The 16950-nt window shown below is 34.4% G+C and overlaps 1 protein-coding gene across 1 annotated transcript; it reads left to right on the forward strand.

Moving 5' to 3' along the window:
• The first annotated feature begins 1150 nt into the window (after window positions 1-1150).
• On the forward strand, window positions 1151-2576 carry LOC125777442 (uncharacterized). Its single transcript, XM_049452363.1, has 2 exons — window positions 1151-2380; window positions 2439-2576. Exons 1-2 carry the CDS (start codon window positions 1151-1153, stop codon window positions 2445-2447), a joined length of 1239 nt encoding a protein of 412 aa, XP_049308320.1. The 3' UTR covers window positions 2448-2576.
• The last annotated feature ends 14374 nt before the right edge of the window (window positions 2577-16950 follow it).

Here is a 16950-nt window from a genome sequence, read left to right on the forward strand (position 1 = left end):
ATTAAATGACAAAACGTTCTGAGTGATGTTATGTTAAAAAATGTCAAACTTTCCAATGGAAATGTCAGATTGCACCTGGCAACACTTAGTGTTGCCTAGTCCAGAAATATATATAGCAGCCTATGTATATGGGGGCTAAGGAAGTATTGGTCCGGTTCAAACCATTTTTGACATACAGACACACCATTTTAAGAAAAGAATTATCACTAAATTTTAGTTATATAAATCACACATTGATGGATATTTTCCATCAAAAATTAACTGTAGGTACTGGGGACTAAATATTCGGTACATAGTGGCTCGAGCATTTTTTATTGGATTTAAACAATTTCAAGTCATAAGGAGGTATGCACTGAAGACATTATTTGTGCTAAGTTGTATCTCGTTATATTAAGTACTGTAGGTACTAGGGACTAAATATTCGGTACATAGGGGCTCGAGCATTTTTTATTGGATTTAAATAATTTCAAGTCATAAGGGGGCATGCACTGAAGACATTATTTGTGCAAAGTTGTATCTCGTTATATTAATTGCTCCTAGATTTGTGTATTAGAAACAGAACGAATCAAGTGGAATTTAAAATGGTGTTATATGGGAAGTAGGTGTGGTTGTTGTCCGATTTCGTCCATTTTCACAATTTGACATAATAATATAAGAGAACGCCACGTACTAAATTTTGTCGAAATCGGCTTTGTCGTGTCCCGAGATATAGGAAATGGGTGGTCCGACTACGCCCATCTCAATTTTTACTCAACTTACTGCTTGCAGACATTTAACCGGATTTCAACTGCAATTTTTAGTTTCATTTATTATCCAGTTTCATGGTAAATGTCGCTGATTATATTGATAGATAAACCTGAGGAAGATTAAGAACAGACTTCTTCATACAGACCAATCAGTCTTCTATCCTGTCTTTTTAAAATATTTGAAAAAATGTTACTATTGTGGCAGCATTATAAATATGTAAATTATATATTGTGGTAACATCATAAATCTGTAAATTATGTATCTTATTATAAATAAAAGAGTGTGCCAGCACGATCTGCGGCCATGTTGAAGAAAAAGAAGAACGAGTGCAGATCATTTAAAAAGAGCGTCCAACATAATAAAAATTGTTTAAAATATCAGAAGTGGTTGTATTGCGCCCAAAATGTCATCAAACGAGGATTCGCTTAGTTTATACACAGTTGAACAATTAAAATCATGGTTGCGTTCGCTCAAACATAAAACAACAGGTAGTAAAGCCGAACTAATTGTTCGCCTACAAAAAATTCCTGAGGAGCTTCGTGGAAATTTTCGAAACTCCATGGTTGACGTTGACGCTGACGTTGACTGTACGCAAGCCATCATTGCGGAAAAAGAACAAGCTGATGAAATCAACGAAGGAGCGAGCAGTATAAACATCACCGAGGAGTGTGGTGAATTTAGCAATGGGATTGTACCACAATATGACGCAAGTAATCGAACGAGTGTTGAAAAGAAACAAAAAGAGTGTGATGCAAACGAGTGGCGACTTTTAAAAATCGAATTAGAATTGTTGAAGCGTGAGTGTGAACTAAAGAAGATGGAAAATGAACTTCTAATGAGAGAAAAAGAACAGTTGAGAAATAGTGATAATCAAACAAAAAACATTTCCAATAAGCAAAAGTTCGCAGATGTTAAAGAACTTATATCTGAATTTTCTGGTAGTGGTGAATGCCTTAAGCTATGGCAAGCACAACTAAAAAATATCCAGAGTGTTTACCAACTTGATGATAACAACCTAAGAGCATTAATTGCAAATAAATTAAAAGGCAATGCGCTAAAGTGGTTACATTCTCGAGATGATTTGATTTTAATGCCAATCGACAAGTTCTTAAAGGAAATGAGCTCGCTGTTTGAAGAAAAAACAAGCAATTTGATGCTAAAGAAAAAGTTTGAAATCAGGCAGTGGTTGACTACCGAATCGTTTCGAGAATATTTCCAAGAAAAACTAATTCTGGCAAATAGAATTCTAATTGGTGAAGATGAACTTGTAGAATATCTAATTGATGGTATTCCGGATAACACTTTACGTTCGCAAGCTAAAATGCAACGATTTCATGACAAATATGAATTGTTAGAAGCGTTTAGAAATATTCAATTGCCACGATATATATCAAAGAAAATGACAGCAGACAATCAACATGAGCAGTCGAATAATGGACAACAAACAACAAGAGTCGTGAGATGCTACAATTGCAACTCCGTTGGCCATTTAGCAAGTGTATGCCGAAAACCCAAACGAGAGCTTGGTGCTTGTCATGTATGCGCTGAAGTTGGCCATTTAGCAGCAAATTGTCCACAAAGGAAGAGCCGCCCTGTACAACATGTCACAGAATTGATGGAAGGCGATGAATATGTAAGGTTTTTAAATTATGTATTTATTAATTCTAAATTTACTTATAAAACTTTATTAGGATCATTAATTGATACGGGAAGCCCCATTAGCTTTGTTCGCCAACAGTTCGTACCAGATGTAGTAATAAACAGAAAGAACAATGTATTTTTAAAATATAGTGGTATAAACAAAAGTCCATTATCTATTGTCGGAAATGTAAACAGTTTTATTTTTTTCAAAAATAAAAGAATTGAATTAACGATGTTAGTTGTAACAAATGAAACAATGACTCATCCAATTATTTTAGGAAGAGACTTTTTAAGTAAATCTAATTTAAAATTAGAATGTAAAGAAATAGATTCGAATTTCAAAGTCGAAAATAACACATATGATGAAGAGTGTCAAAGATTAATGAAAATTGAATTTGATAACACTAAATTTTCTGTGAATTACAATGAAGTATTGAAAACTGAAGCAAAAACTCCTAATGTTTATATAAAAAATGATAATGTAAGTGTCTATGCAAAACAAAAATTTCTGCAAATATTTCAAGATTATTATATGTGCTGTAAGCGCCCCGATACGCCAAAAATTAGATGTGAGATGAAACTGTTGTTGAGTACAGAAAAACCTTTTAATTGTCCTCCAAGAAGACTGTCATACAGTGAAAAACAACAAGTTAGGGTTGTTTTAGATGACTTAATGCAAACCAAGATAATTAGGCCGAGTAAGTCAGAATATTCTTCCCCCATTGTTTTAGTAAGGAAAAAAACAGGTGATATAAGGTTATGTGTGGATTTTCGTAGTTTGAATAAGATAACATTGAAAGATAACTATCCCTTGCCTCTTATTGATGATCTGTTAGATAGACTAGCAAATAAATGCATTTTTTCGTTATTGGATTTAAAGAGTGCGTTCTATCACGTAGATATGGTTGAAGATTCGATTAAATACACTTCTTTTGTAACACCGATGGGGCAGTACGAGTTTTTGAAAATGCCTTTCGGTCTGAAAAATGCACCTTCAACATTCCAGCGGTTTGTTAGCCATGTTTTCGATGATCTGATTCGAGCAGAGAAAATTGCTATTTATTTAGACGATATCATGATAGCTACAAGTAATGAAGAAGAACATTTAGACATTTTGCAGGAAGTTTTTAATAAGTTAGTACAAAACAAATTGGAATTGAGGTTAGATAAATGCCGATTTATGGAGTCAGAAATACGCTATTTAGGATATAACATTTCGAGTAAAGGTATTCTACCGGATGAAAAGAATGTAGAAGCTATAGTGAATTTTCCTATACCCAGTAACACAAAAGCTGTACACAGTTTTTTTGGGCTTATGCTCATACTTTAGAAGATTCGTTAAAGATTTTTCGCGAGAAGCTCAGCCTCTGTACAAACTAATAAAAAAGAATGTTAAATTTACATTTGGGGAAGACGAGTTACAGTGTTTTGAGAAACTTAAAAATAAATTAATTGGGTCTCCTATCTTAGCGATTTACGACCCAAGAGATGATACAGAGCTGCATTGCGATGCCAGCTCTCGGGGATTTGGTGCAATATTATTACAAAAAAAGAGTGACGACAAATTTCACCCAGTCTTTTATTTTTCGAAACGTACCAGCGAGCCCGAATCTAAATACCACAGCTTTGAGCTGGAAACACTTGCAATTATTTATGCACTTCGGAGATTTCGGGTATATCTTCAAGGATTGAAATTTAAGATAGTCACTGATTGCAATTCACTCATGCTAACTTTAAATAAGAAGGAAGTAAATCCAAGAATAGCCAGGTGGGCACTCGAATTGCAAAATTTTCAATATGTTCTCGAACACCGTAATGGAAATAGAATGCTCCATGTGGACGCACTTAGTCGCACTTCAAATATCTTAGTTCTTGAAGAAAATACGTTTGAGCAAAATCTGTCAATTTGCCAAAATCGAGATAGGAAAATTATTGAAATCCGGGGGAATTGGAAAACAAGGAAAATGGTGTTTTTGAAATGCGGAATGGCTTAGTTTATAGAAAAAACGGACAAAATATACTATTTTATATACCAAATGAGATGGAAGAACATTTATTGAGAAAGTATCACGATGAAATGGGTCATATGGGAAGTGATAAAGTTTTCAGTGCTATAATAAAGTCATATTGGTTTCCCAAAATGAAGGAGAAAATTAAACAATATATCTCAAATTGCCTAAAGTGTATTGCCTTTTCCTCGAAGAGTGGGAAACATGAGGGCCTCTTACATAATATACCCAAAGGAAACGTACCTTTCGAAACTGTTCATGTGGATCACTTCGGTCCAGTGTCATTTAAACATTCTAAGAAAAAATATGTATTTTTGGTAATAGATGGGTTCACTAAATTTGTTAAGTTATATGCGGTGTGTTCAGCAGGCACCAGGGAGGTCATGAGCTGTTTAAAATTGTATTTTAGTAGTTACAGTCGTCCAAAGGTATTGATATCTGATCGAGGCAGTGCGTTTACATCAAAAGATTTTGAAAATTTTTTGAAAACAAATAACGTAAAACATGTAAAAATTGCGACAGGATCGCCACAAGCCAATGGACAGGTGGAGCGCGTTAATCGTAGTCTTGCTCCAATGATAGCAAAATTAACCAGCGGTGGCTTTAATTTCAGCTTAGACAAAACTTTACCGGACATAGAGTATGCTTTAAACAATACGATGCATCGAAGTATAGGCACAACTCCAAGCGAACTACTTTTTGGAGTTTCACAAAGGGGAACTGTCGTTGACTTTCTCAGAGAAAGACTAGAAGAAAATGATTTGAATAATAATGAACGTAACTTAGCAGATATTAGGGATAAGGCAGCAGAAAATATTTCAAAGTCTCAAAATTATAATAAATTGCTGAAAGATAAACATCGGACACAAAGAAAGTATATGGAAGGAGATTATGTTATGGTAAAGAATTATATAAGTAATCCAGGTGCATGTAAAAAGATTGCCCCCAAGTTTAAAGGTCCTTATAGAGTTTGCAAAATACTTCCTAATGACAGGTATATACTTAGAGATGTCGAGGGATTTCAACTTAGCCAAATTCCATATGAAGGAATATGGGAAGTAGCAAACATGAAGCCTTGGTTAAACCATAGTCTCCCTAATGAAAGCGTAATCGGGACGATTACATGTCAGGATGGTCGAACTGTGGCAGCATTATAAATATGTAAATTATATATTGTGGTAACATCATAAATCTGTAAATTATGTATCTTATTATAAATAAAAGAGTGTGGCAGCACGATCTGCGGCCATGTTGAAGAAAAAGAAGAACGAGTGCAGATCATTTAAAAAGAGCGTCCAACATAATAAAAATTGTTTAAACTATCAAAGATGTCTCCTTTCCTCGACGAAAATAATAGTGGGTAGTCGAAAAAATCTTTTCGTATGTCTAATCAAATTTTAACTTTTTTCTTTTATATTTATAATAATAAATAAATAAACAAATATGTACCATTTTTGTGGATTTCTTTTTGCCATTTTTCCGCTAGAGACATTATTCCATCATTTTGAAACTATCATCAGTGTAAATCAAAATATCAGAACGGAAGAAAGCGAACCATTTTTGTGCTTCACGAACTGCTACAGCATCGTTTCCGTAAACTTCACAAATTTCATTGGTGGCTTGTGTGGCATTTCAAAATATAGTGAATTTCTTCATTATTTCTACTAATTTTTGAACAGCTGTAACTTTTTTTCAACTTCCCCGATTTTTATTTTTTGGTTAAATGAAGCTTAAAATACGAAAGACTTTTTCGACTACCCAATATAATACCAACATACCAATTCAGGTTTCGTGCGAAACATAGCACGATAGAGCCAGTAAATAGAATTACTAACGAAATAAGAAAAACATTTGAGCACGGAGAGTATTGTTCAGACTGAAGATAAGAGCTGCAAATTTAAATTGACTTTTAAATAAACACTTAAACTTAGCCTACACAACAAAATGCTTTTATACAGTGCGGTTATAGAACCCATTTAGATGTATGGCATTCAACTGTGGGGTACGACCTGTGCAACTAATATTGATAAGTATATGTAATACTAAGGTTCTAATCGAAAATTTTTAAAACATATCCGTTTCTATGGAAAAGGAAAACAAGTAAAGGACAACAGAATTAAATATATATCTAAGCTCCGAGATCACCCAAACCCGTTAGCTAATGTTTAAGGACATTCCTGCTATCAAACAAGCGTAAAAAGAAGATATGCCTACGTATACGTAGTAAGGTGCAACGTATAACCAAAACTGCTTATTTTCGTGCTTAAGCTTTTCTAGTTTATAAATAAATTTTAGACTTAATAACTTATTTTAGGTTTTAAAAAAAGGAGATCCAATAAATACAGAATAATTGAAAAAAATACATCCTATTACAAAATGATCCTCTGTAATACAGTAGTGAAATATTTTTACAATAACTAAACACCAAGGGAAGAGATCAAATTGTAACTTGATAATAGCTATCTATAGCTAAATTATTAATTATTACATTTACGAATATCTTATTCATAGTTTTTAATGTATGTATATTGAAACTCGTGCTTTTTCAGATCTGTTTTCTGACAGTAATATACTATACATTTCATTACATTTTAAAGATTTTAATTAAAACAATTGTAAACAATTCTGAATGACTCAGCATCAAAATTTGTCGTTGAAGATATAAATAGTTGACATATACTGCCTTATCGTAAACTTTGTGAGAACGGCACTTCCAATGGAAAAAATTACACATATATTACCGAAATACAATTTACGTTTTTGGTCAGCAATAAATCCTGATAAAGGAAAGAGTTTAAAAAAGAAAACTACGAATGAATTTACATGATACTTTCAATAGCAAGGGGTCACCATCGGAATCGATTTCAGAAAGAAACAAGTAAGGAAGAGCTAAAGTCAGGTATATCCGAATATTTCATACTTTTGTTACTTGCAAGGGAAGCACTTTCAGGAACATAAGGCTTCTTAATTATATGGGGTCTAGGGGGAGTTTTCACCCGATTTTATTCATTCTACGTCATAAAAGAAGCAAAAATTTATTGGCTGGTATATGCGGGATAATGTCAGCCGCAATTTCGAAAATCTTCGTATCATGTATATAAGGGCTTACTACTATCAGGAAATATTCTCTCTGAATATAAATTTGATGAATATTTTTGGTAACAAGTCAACTATAGGTACTGGGGTCCAAATTTTCGGCACCTGAAAATTTGAACAGTTTTTTGTTGGATTGAAAAATGTTTGGTCGAAAGGTGACATACTCTACAGGCTTTATTCGTACATAGCTTCATGTCGTTATATTAATTGCTTCTGAATTTATACACTCGAAAGGATGGGATCCGATGGCATTTAAAATTGTGTTCTATGGGAAGTAAGCGTGGCTGTAGTCCGATTTCGCCTATTTTCATACTGTAGCATATAAATATCACAGGAATGCCACATTCCAAATTTTAAATCGGTAGATCGGATCTCGAGATATGTGTTCCCACCTAAAAGTGGCCGGTGCCACGCCTTTCGTCCAATTTTAACCCCGTCTCCATTAAAAAACCTATTAAACCATCTCGCGGATAATGGTACTACCTCTGTATCTAGTTATTGATCTATAGTGCATTGAGTGGTTTGGAGGATGGAGTCATGCGTAGAGGTTCACGCAAATTGTGCTTGGGTGTGCAAAGAAGGTATCTTTGGCACGACGGTCGGTAAACTCAGCCTCCACGAGGAAACATCCCCAAATGGGTTAAGGCTGATCGACTTCCCCGGTTTTCGGAAAGTGCAAAAGAACAGCTGGTACGACGAGGAGTGCCGTGTCGCAGCGGAGAGAAAACAGGCTGCCTATCTCGCAACGTTACGATCGACCACAACACGTGCGGGATGGGACAGATACCAAGAGTTGAAGAGGGAAGCGAGACGCATTTGTAGACAGAAAAAGAAAGAGGCCGAATGCGGGAGTATGAAGAGCTTGATAAGCTGGCCGACAGGGGTGATGCTCGAAAATTCTTTGAAAAGATGCTGATAACTGAAGGTTTCAAGACCGGAGCATACTCTAGTAGAACCCACAAAGGTGATCTAGTCACCGATATCCAGAGCATACTTAAGTTATGGAGGGAACACTTCTTCAGCCTGCTAAATGACAGTGAACGCACAACGCGAGAAGGCGAACCCGATTCCCCAAGCGATGATGATGAAGCAGACGTTCCATTGTCCGATCATGAAAAAGTTCGAATAGCAATTACCCGTCTGACAAAGCAGCGGGAGCCGATGGATTACCGGCCAAGCTATTCAAACACGGCGGCGAAGAACTGATAAGGAGCATGCATCAGCTTCTTTGCAAAATATGGCCGGACGAAAGCATGCCCAACGATTGGAATTTAAATGTGCTCTGCCCAATCCATAAAAAAGGAGACCCCACAATCTGCGCCAACTACCGTGGGATAAGCCTCCTTGACATCGCGTTTAAGGTTCTACAAACCAACAACACCAAAAGCTCCGTCAGGATCAAGAAGGACCTCTCCGAGCAGTTCGATACCAAACGAGGTTTCAGTCAATGCGACTCCCTATTGTGCGACTTCTTCAACCTGCTGTTGGAGAAAATAATTCGAGCTGCAGAACTAAATAGAGAAGGTACCATCTTCAATAAGAGTGTACAGCTGCTGGCGTATGCCGATTATATTGATATCATCGGCCTCAATACCCGCACCGTTAGTTCTGCTTTCTCCAGAATGGACAAGAAAGCAAAGCAGATGGGTCTGGCAGTGAACGAGGGCAAGACGAAATATCTCCCGTCATCAAACAAACACTCGTCGCACTCGCGACGTGGCACTCACGTCACTCTTAAGAGTCATAACTTTGAATTTGTAACGGGTGATTTTTTTGAGGTTAGGATTTTCATGCATTAGTATTTGACAGATCATGTGGGATTTCAGACATGGTGTCAAAGAGAAAGATGCTCAGTATGCTTTGACATTTCATCATGAATAGACTTACTAACGAGCAACGCTTGCAAATCATTGAATTTTATTACCAAAATCAGTGTTCGGTTCGAAATGTGTTTCGCGCTTTACGTCCGATTTATGGTCTACTCATTTCTGGTTGAATGGCTACGTAAATAAGCAAAATTGCCGCATTTGGGGTGAAGAGCAACCAGAAGCCGTTCAAGAACTGCCCATGCATCCCGAAAAATGCACTGTTTGGTGTGGTTTGTACGCTGGTGGAATCATTGGACCGTATTTTTTCAAAGATGCTGTTGGACGCAACGTTACGGTGAATGGCGATCGCTATCGTTCGATGCTAACAAACTTTTTGTTGCCAAAAATGGAAGAACTGAACTTGGTTGACATGTGGTTTCAACAAGATGGCGCTAAATGCCACACAGCTCGCGATTCTATGGCCATTTTGAGGGAAAACTTCGGACAACAATTCATCTCAAGAAATGGACCCGTAAGTTGGCCACCAAGATCATGCGATTTAACGCCTTTAGACTATTTTTTGTGGGGCTACGTCAAGTCTAAAGTCTACAGAAATAAGCCAGCAACTATTCCAGCTTTGGAAGACAACATTTCCGAAGAAATTCGGGCTATTCCGGCCGAAATGCTCGAAAAAGTTGCCCAAAATTGGACTTTCCGAATGGACCACCTAAGACGCAGCCGCGGTCAACATTTAAATGAAATTATCTTCAAAAAGTAAATGTCATGAACCAATCTAACGTTTCAAATAAAGAACCGATGAGATTTTGCAAATTTTATGCGTTTTTTTTTTTAAAAAAAGTTATCAAGCTCTTAAAAAATCACCCTTTATATAGTTTGGTATATTTGGAAACCAGTGTAAACACCACCAACAATGTCAGACTGGAAATCCGACGCAGGGTAACTCTTGCCAGCAGGCATAACACAGCTATTTCTTATCTATTATTAGTTTAGGTTCATTTTTGATCCTTTACATAGACGGTACAATATTCGTATTGCATACATTAAATATAGTACTACTATCTGTTTTCAATATACCCGAAATGAACATTAGTTACTCAGCTGAACGTACTGATCATTTATATGTATACTTTATTGGGTCTCCGACGCTTCCTTCTGCATGTTACAAACTTCTTGACAAACTTACTATATCCTGTTCAGGGTATAAAAATGAATACAAAACTTTAAAATGCGCCTAATTCATATCTAAAAGGTTTACATTCACCAGTGATTATTTATATAAATCAAAAGGAATTAAAATAGTTTTAGCTGTATTTATTATTACATTTTTGGCCTCCATTTTTGTTGAAATTATTGTCCCCACACGTCGGCGTATGCTCCACTCAATTTCCACTCATTCAATAAGGCAGCTTTTAGGGACTCTCTTGATGAAATTCTATGTTTACGAATACGATTTTTTTAATAAATCTCAGATGTATTCAATAGGGTCAATGTCTGGTGAATGCGGGTCATGTGGAGTTGTTTTCATTTGTATAACAACCCCTCTCGTACAAGATAAGATGTTTTTGGCCGTTATACTGTTAAAAACTGATTTTGCTGCTATTAGGAGCCAGTTTAAAAATACTTCGACTTAAATTATAGGAGCTTGAGCATTTTTTATTGGATTTAAACAATTCCAAGTCATAAGGAGGCATGCACTGAAGACATTATTTGTGTCGGATCTCGAGATTTGTGTTTCCAATTTTATCCCCGTCTCCGTTAAAGACCTATTATTATTCCACCTCGCGGGTAATGGTACTGCCTCTGACGTATCTGGTTATTGATTTGTAGAACATTAAGTGGTTTTTAACAGTACCGTTATATGAAGAGTGAGCGGAATTATCAAACATTCTCACACTGTCGGTAGGATTGCTTATAATATTTGCGCTAGGTGAATTAGGTTGTTGTATCTTAAGTGGTTTATGAGGTTTATACATTAAACGTTTTAATTTTTTTTAAATTTGTTTGCGCACAGATGCCCCTTGTAACTGCGAGTAGCAATCCCCAGTGCCAAATTAAAGTTTTATATCTTATTATAGTTTAGTGCATTGTTTGTCATTTTATAGGTATTTAGCATTTAGTGAGCGTGATAGTCCACAGTGGTCGGTCTTGTATGGAACCAGCGGCCAAAAATACATCCACTGCCTATATAAAAGTGAAACTTTTGGCAAAAGTGTTTTAAAATCTCCTTCTCCCATTTCCCACTCCACCACCACCCTGATTTGAGTATTACTCAACTAAATCAAAAACTGGTTTTAATAAAATTGATTTACTTTTGCATGATCGTTTTTTTAGACTGGTGATGAAAGCATCTAAGCTCAAAAGTAATAGGTTTAGCAAGTCTTGATATGTAGTGACGCGTTAATTCTTTCGTGTATGATGGGGTCGATACGTCTTAACGTCCTTATTGCTTGACTCAGCAGATTGTTTTTAGAGTTCTTCAATTGAATAACATCGGGAGCGTGAATTAAAATTGTAAACACTTACAAAGAAAGATACTACCGGGAATATTTTGTAGTTAATTCCCTTGAAAATCAAGCGCAAATCTAGTGAATTTAGGGTTATTTGAACTGATTCTTTTTGAAATTAAATTCGAACAGGACGGCAAGTTTTTCCTGATTTGTTTGTGCTCTTTATCATTTTGCGATTTTATTATCAGTTGTAGAGGCACATATGTCGGGACAAATAAATGTCTTCCAAACTATTATTTTCAAATTTCTGCTTATATTCGTTTTGACCAGAACTGCCTTCAAGGCCACATTTTCCTATTATTAATAGGCAATTAGAGGACTAATTTTTTCATTAATTACATTCGTGACGCAGTGTGGTCCAATAATTTTTTCTCAGATTCTGAGACCTTTATTTGCTCGCGATAACTGTATTTTCTTTAAAATATTATCATAGCTGGATGAAATGTTAATATCAAATTTTTTCTTAACGAAGCTTCTAATATGTAGATACTGATGTTTTATTAAATTTGCTTCCGTGATAAGTAATATTACTTTACACATTTTCTATACCGATATTATGTGTCTGAATAAAAGTACGTATAAAACAAGCATTTGATAAGAGTGAGATAATGAATGATAAAATGAAAACCAAAGCTCAAGTATATATGACAAAAAAAAAACTTACAAAATAATAAAATATACTCGTATGTATATATGTACATACATACAAGTAGATACAAAAAAATGAAAAAAAAAGAAAAAACGTTAACTTCGGCTGCACCGAAGCTAATATACCCTTCACAGTTGCATTTCTTGTAGTAACTATGTGTTCAGTTTGTATGGAAGCTATATGCTATAAAATTATTTCTATGAACAATAACTTAACCAAATTTCGTGAAGTTATATCGTCAAATGAGGAAGTTTCCCATGTAAGCATTTGATTCTGATCATTCAGTTTTCAGGGCAGCTATATGCTTTTGTAAGCCGATCTGAACAATTTCTTCGTATATTACATTATTACACTTATTAGAAAATAACCTGTGTAAACTTTTGTGAGGATACATTGTCAATTGTGAAAGTTTTCCATATAAGAACTTGATTCCGATCGTTCAGTTTGTATGACAGCTATATGTTATATTGGTCCGATATCGGCAGTTAAGACAAATGAGCAGCTTCTTGAAGAGAAAATAACGTTTGCAAAATTTCAAAACGATATCTTTCGAACTGAGGGACTAGTTTGTATATATATGTATTTAGACAGACGGACATGAATAAATCGACTCAGCTCAACATACTGATCATTTATATATATACATACTTTATAGGGACTCCGACGCTTTCTTCTGGGTATTACCCTGTTCAGGGTAATCGCATATCTGGTAGAATAACATGAATATAAGCAATGTGAATGTAAACAAACTTGACTCATTTGAGGGCGGGACAAGGATCACAACTTTTTGTATAACTTAAATCGATGTATAGAGAAAAACATACCACTCAGAAGGGCACTTATAAAACAATAGTTTAAAACAATTAAACAACATAATATTATATAGAACCACTTTGTTATATAACACCTTCCTTTCTTCTTAATATTTATTTCGATTTATGGCGATTAAGCACAATTTTATATTGCAGTTTAATTTATTATAAGACATAATTTTTGAGCTATTTTCACTGCGCAGTCCCCGTGTTTCTATTGTCTCACTTTTCTCACTTTTCGTAGAGCGAAGGGGATAGAACAAAAGTGTTTTTACCGTTAGTTTTACTGGTTTTTTAAGAAATAGCTTTGATACAAATAGGGGTAAATTTCAAACTTTTATCTTTTTTTATTTTGGGCCTTTGAAATCGACCAGAGTGTAGTGGTTCGATTATGTTCATCTACGAATACGTATTTTTTGTTTCATCAAGATATCTTAATTTTTACTCAAGTTACAGCTTACACGGATATCAACTCGTATTTATATATACATATAACACTTTATCAATCTCGTTTAGTTTTAGGTGATACATACAACCGTTTGGTCAACAAATCTCTGTAGCGACATGTTACAAGAGTATAAAAAGGTAATAGCAAAATCGAAATTCCAACATTTCACGTGAAATTCGTAATACGAATTAATCGTTCACGCAAAAATAAAATATATGGGAATGGTTTGTTCATGCGAAGTTTACGATAAGTAATACTTTTATAGTAGCCGACCTAATACTCGACGTTACATATTAACTAATTCATACAAGTATACGGGGTATTCCATACCAAATCGGCCACTTTTGAACCCGACCCCTTTAGATTTTGCTGAAACTTATCCATCTTTTTCTACCCTTTGAAAAACATTTTTGAGAATTTTTTCAGAATTTTTTGTCCAACTTCAAAAAAGTTATGAATTTTGCTATTTTTTGCTAAAAAAAATGGCTTTTTTATATTCAAATAGCCATAACTTTTGTAGAATGAACTTTTCGAAAAAATACGCGAAAAAAATTTAACACGATCAATTATATAAAATAATCGGTTTTCTTAAGTAAAATCATATTTTTTTTTTTGAAATTTCGCCATTTTTGTTTTTTGTTTTGTTTTTTCTCAAAAAAAACTTCAATTAGTTTGACAACTATCCCTGCTAATCTCGGTGTGGGTCGATTCGAAAAGTTCATTCAAAAACAAAAACTTAAAAAAAAAGGTCCCCAAAAGTCAATTTCTACAAAAGTTATGGCTATTTGAATATAAAAAAGCCATTTTTTTTGCAAAAAATAGCAAAATTCATAACTTTTTTGAAGTTGGACAAAAAATTTTGAAAAAATTCTCAAAAATGTTTTTCAAAGGGTAGAAAAGGATGGATAAGTTTCAGCAAAATCTAAAGGGGTCGGGTTCAAGAGTGGTCTATTTGGTATGGAATACCCCATACATACATACATAAACATACCAAACATTAAAGATAAATATGGCCCATTGTTTATACCAAAAAAACTCGCAGTTAGCTTTAAATTTTCATGCATGCTAATCTTTTTATTTAAACCAATTTGGTTTTAAATACAAATTTAACAATGAATGAAGTATTTGTTGGCACAGTTCACATGTCTCCTCAGCGCATCTGTTATACAATTAATTATTTTATGCCCTCGGGATTCCGTCAACGGGACATCCATCGTAATGTACATACACATCAATCGCAGCATAGAAAATGGCCTGAACTCTTATGTTACAATTTTTTGACTGAAAAAAATTTTTTTTTAAGATTTAAACAAAATATAATATTATAGTATTGGTTATTGACAAAACATTAGAAAATTTTAAAGATGTTATGACAACGAACTTGTTTTATTAACCTAATCTGAAGGTTTTTTTGTTCTGATAGTAGTCCGATCTGAACTATGTGCTTGGATATTTTTCCCCATAAAAATACTTTATTTTGATCGATTTGGTTGTATGACAGCTATATCCTTTAGGACTCTGATAGTGGCAATTCCGACAAATGTGTATATTTTTGGTGAGAAGATAAGGGGCTGCCTCAAAAGGTTTATTTTACTGCTATAGCTTTTTGGCGGGTTAAAATGGCTCATAGGCTATACATCAGAGTGTCATCTTTTCATTGTGTTATACAGTAATTGTGTCACGCTTGAAACAACGTGACACCTATGCAACGTCTTTCAACTTCTGAGCATATATTATATGTATATGTTAGCATGCAAGCATATGTATGTATGTACATTCTTTAAATTGCACTTCACATAGTTTTCTTACCAACATACTTTTACTGGTGGAAAAGTGTACTGCATCTAAAAGCATATGTAGGTATGCGGATTTAGGCTCCTGGGCGTCAAAGTGTCAAGCGGACACGTAGTACTTCACGCCTTAGACGCATTCGCCACTTCTTTGATGATGACTAATGATGATATTGCTGTTACAACTACGCTTCTTTTCGCTGCTGCTCTTTGTCCGGGCTAAAGGAATAAAACTGATTAAATATGCATAATGTCCTTGCGGCTAAAGTGCGCCAAAAGCACTAAAGTTCATAAAAATACAAAGAATGAATTAACTTGAGAGTCGCATAGTAGAGGAAAGTTGAAAGAAAATAAGAACAAACGTTAATTTCGGTGCACCTAAGCTATAATACCCTTCACAAATAAAAACTAAAATTAGTTTGAATAAGGGGTATATACTCTAGTGATCTGATATAAAAAAACCTGTTCGGAGATTAAAATTTTAAGGGATGCTAAATGTATATACATAAATAAAAAGTTTTTCATAAAAGCACTTGATTTTGGTCAAGTTTGTATGCCAGTCTTTTCCATGCACATCACACTTAGCAATTTAGTAATTTAGTAGGATTGAACAACTGAAAAAAGTGGAAATGAATATGAATCATCTCATATCTCCATTAATCCATTTCCATCGGCATTACCAAACTTTTTATGGTGGTGCAGAACACTTGTTATAAGAACTTGCAGGTCTTACGGATGAACGGAACTCGGAATTCAAATTATCCTGATTATTTATCTGTATACATACATATGCAAATAAAAATGAATTGCTGTTAGTTAGTCTCGATGAAACTCGAGAACGCCTGAACTAATTTATCCAATTTTACTTACGAAATATTCGTAGAAGTTCAGGCAAGGTTTGAAAGTTTATAAAATAAAAATATGTGGAAAAATAATAATAATTTTCATTGTGAGGCATTTTTTTCATTGTATTGTTCAATTTTTTTTATTGCAATTGATTGGTATCATCAGTGACGGATTACCGCCTAGGCCCGCGAGGCCCGGGGGCGGCAAATTTTTCAGAATATCAAAATTTTAAATTTGATATAATGTAAATTTACAAATAAATTTCTATGAAATAGAATGTAATTCATTTTGTGATTAACTTTTTTATTCGTGAGTGCAATACTGATAAAAAATGTTTTATAGCAGAAATAATTGAATGTTGATAAGCTTTTTCTGATGAATTTTCAAAGCTCTGTTGACTTGTTGTATCTTTAGTAAAGTTAATCTTAAAAGTGAGCCGCTTCTAAAATTGCACAATGTTTTCTTATTTTATTTTCTATGATTCCGGTGTTTTATATATGAATTGATATAAGTATTCATTTAAAATTCATCTTTTTGTTTGTATATAAAAATATTTTTATTCTTAGAAATGATTTC

Source organism: Bactrocera dorsalis, chromosome 3 (genome assembly GCF_023373825.1).
Source record: "Bactrocera dorsalis isolate Fly_Bdor chromosome 3, ASM2337382v1, whole genome shotgun sequence".
NCBI classification, from domain to species: Eukaryota; Metazoa; Arthropoda; class Insecta; order Diptera; family Tephritidae; genus Bactrocera; species Bactrocera dorsalis.

Bases quoted from the DNA above. Each gene is read 5' to 3' on its own strand.
- LOC125777442 (XM_049452363.1), top strand. From the start codon at position 1,151: ATGTCATCAAACGAGGATTCGCTTAGTTTATACACAGTTGAACAATTA.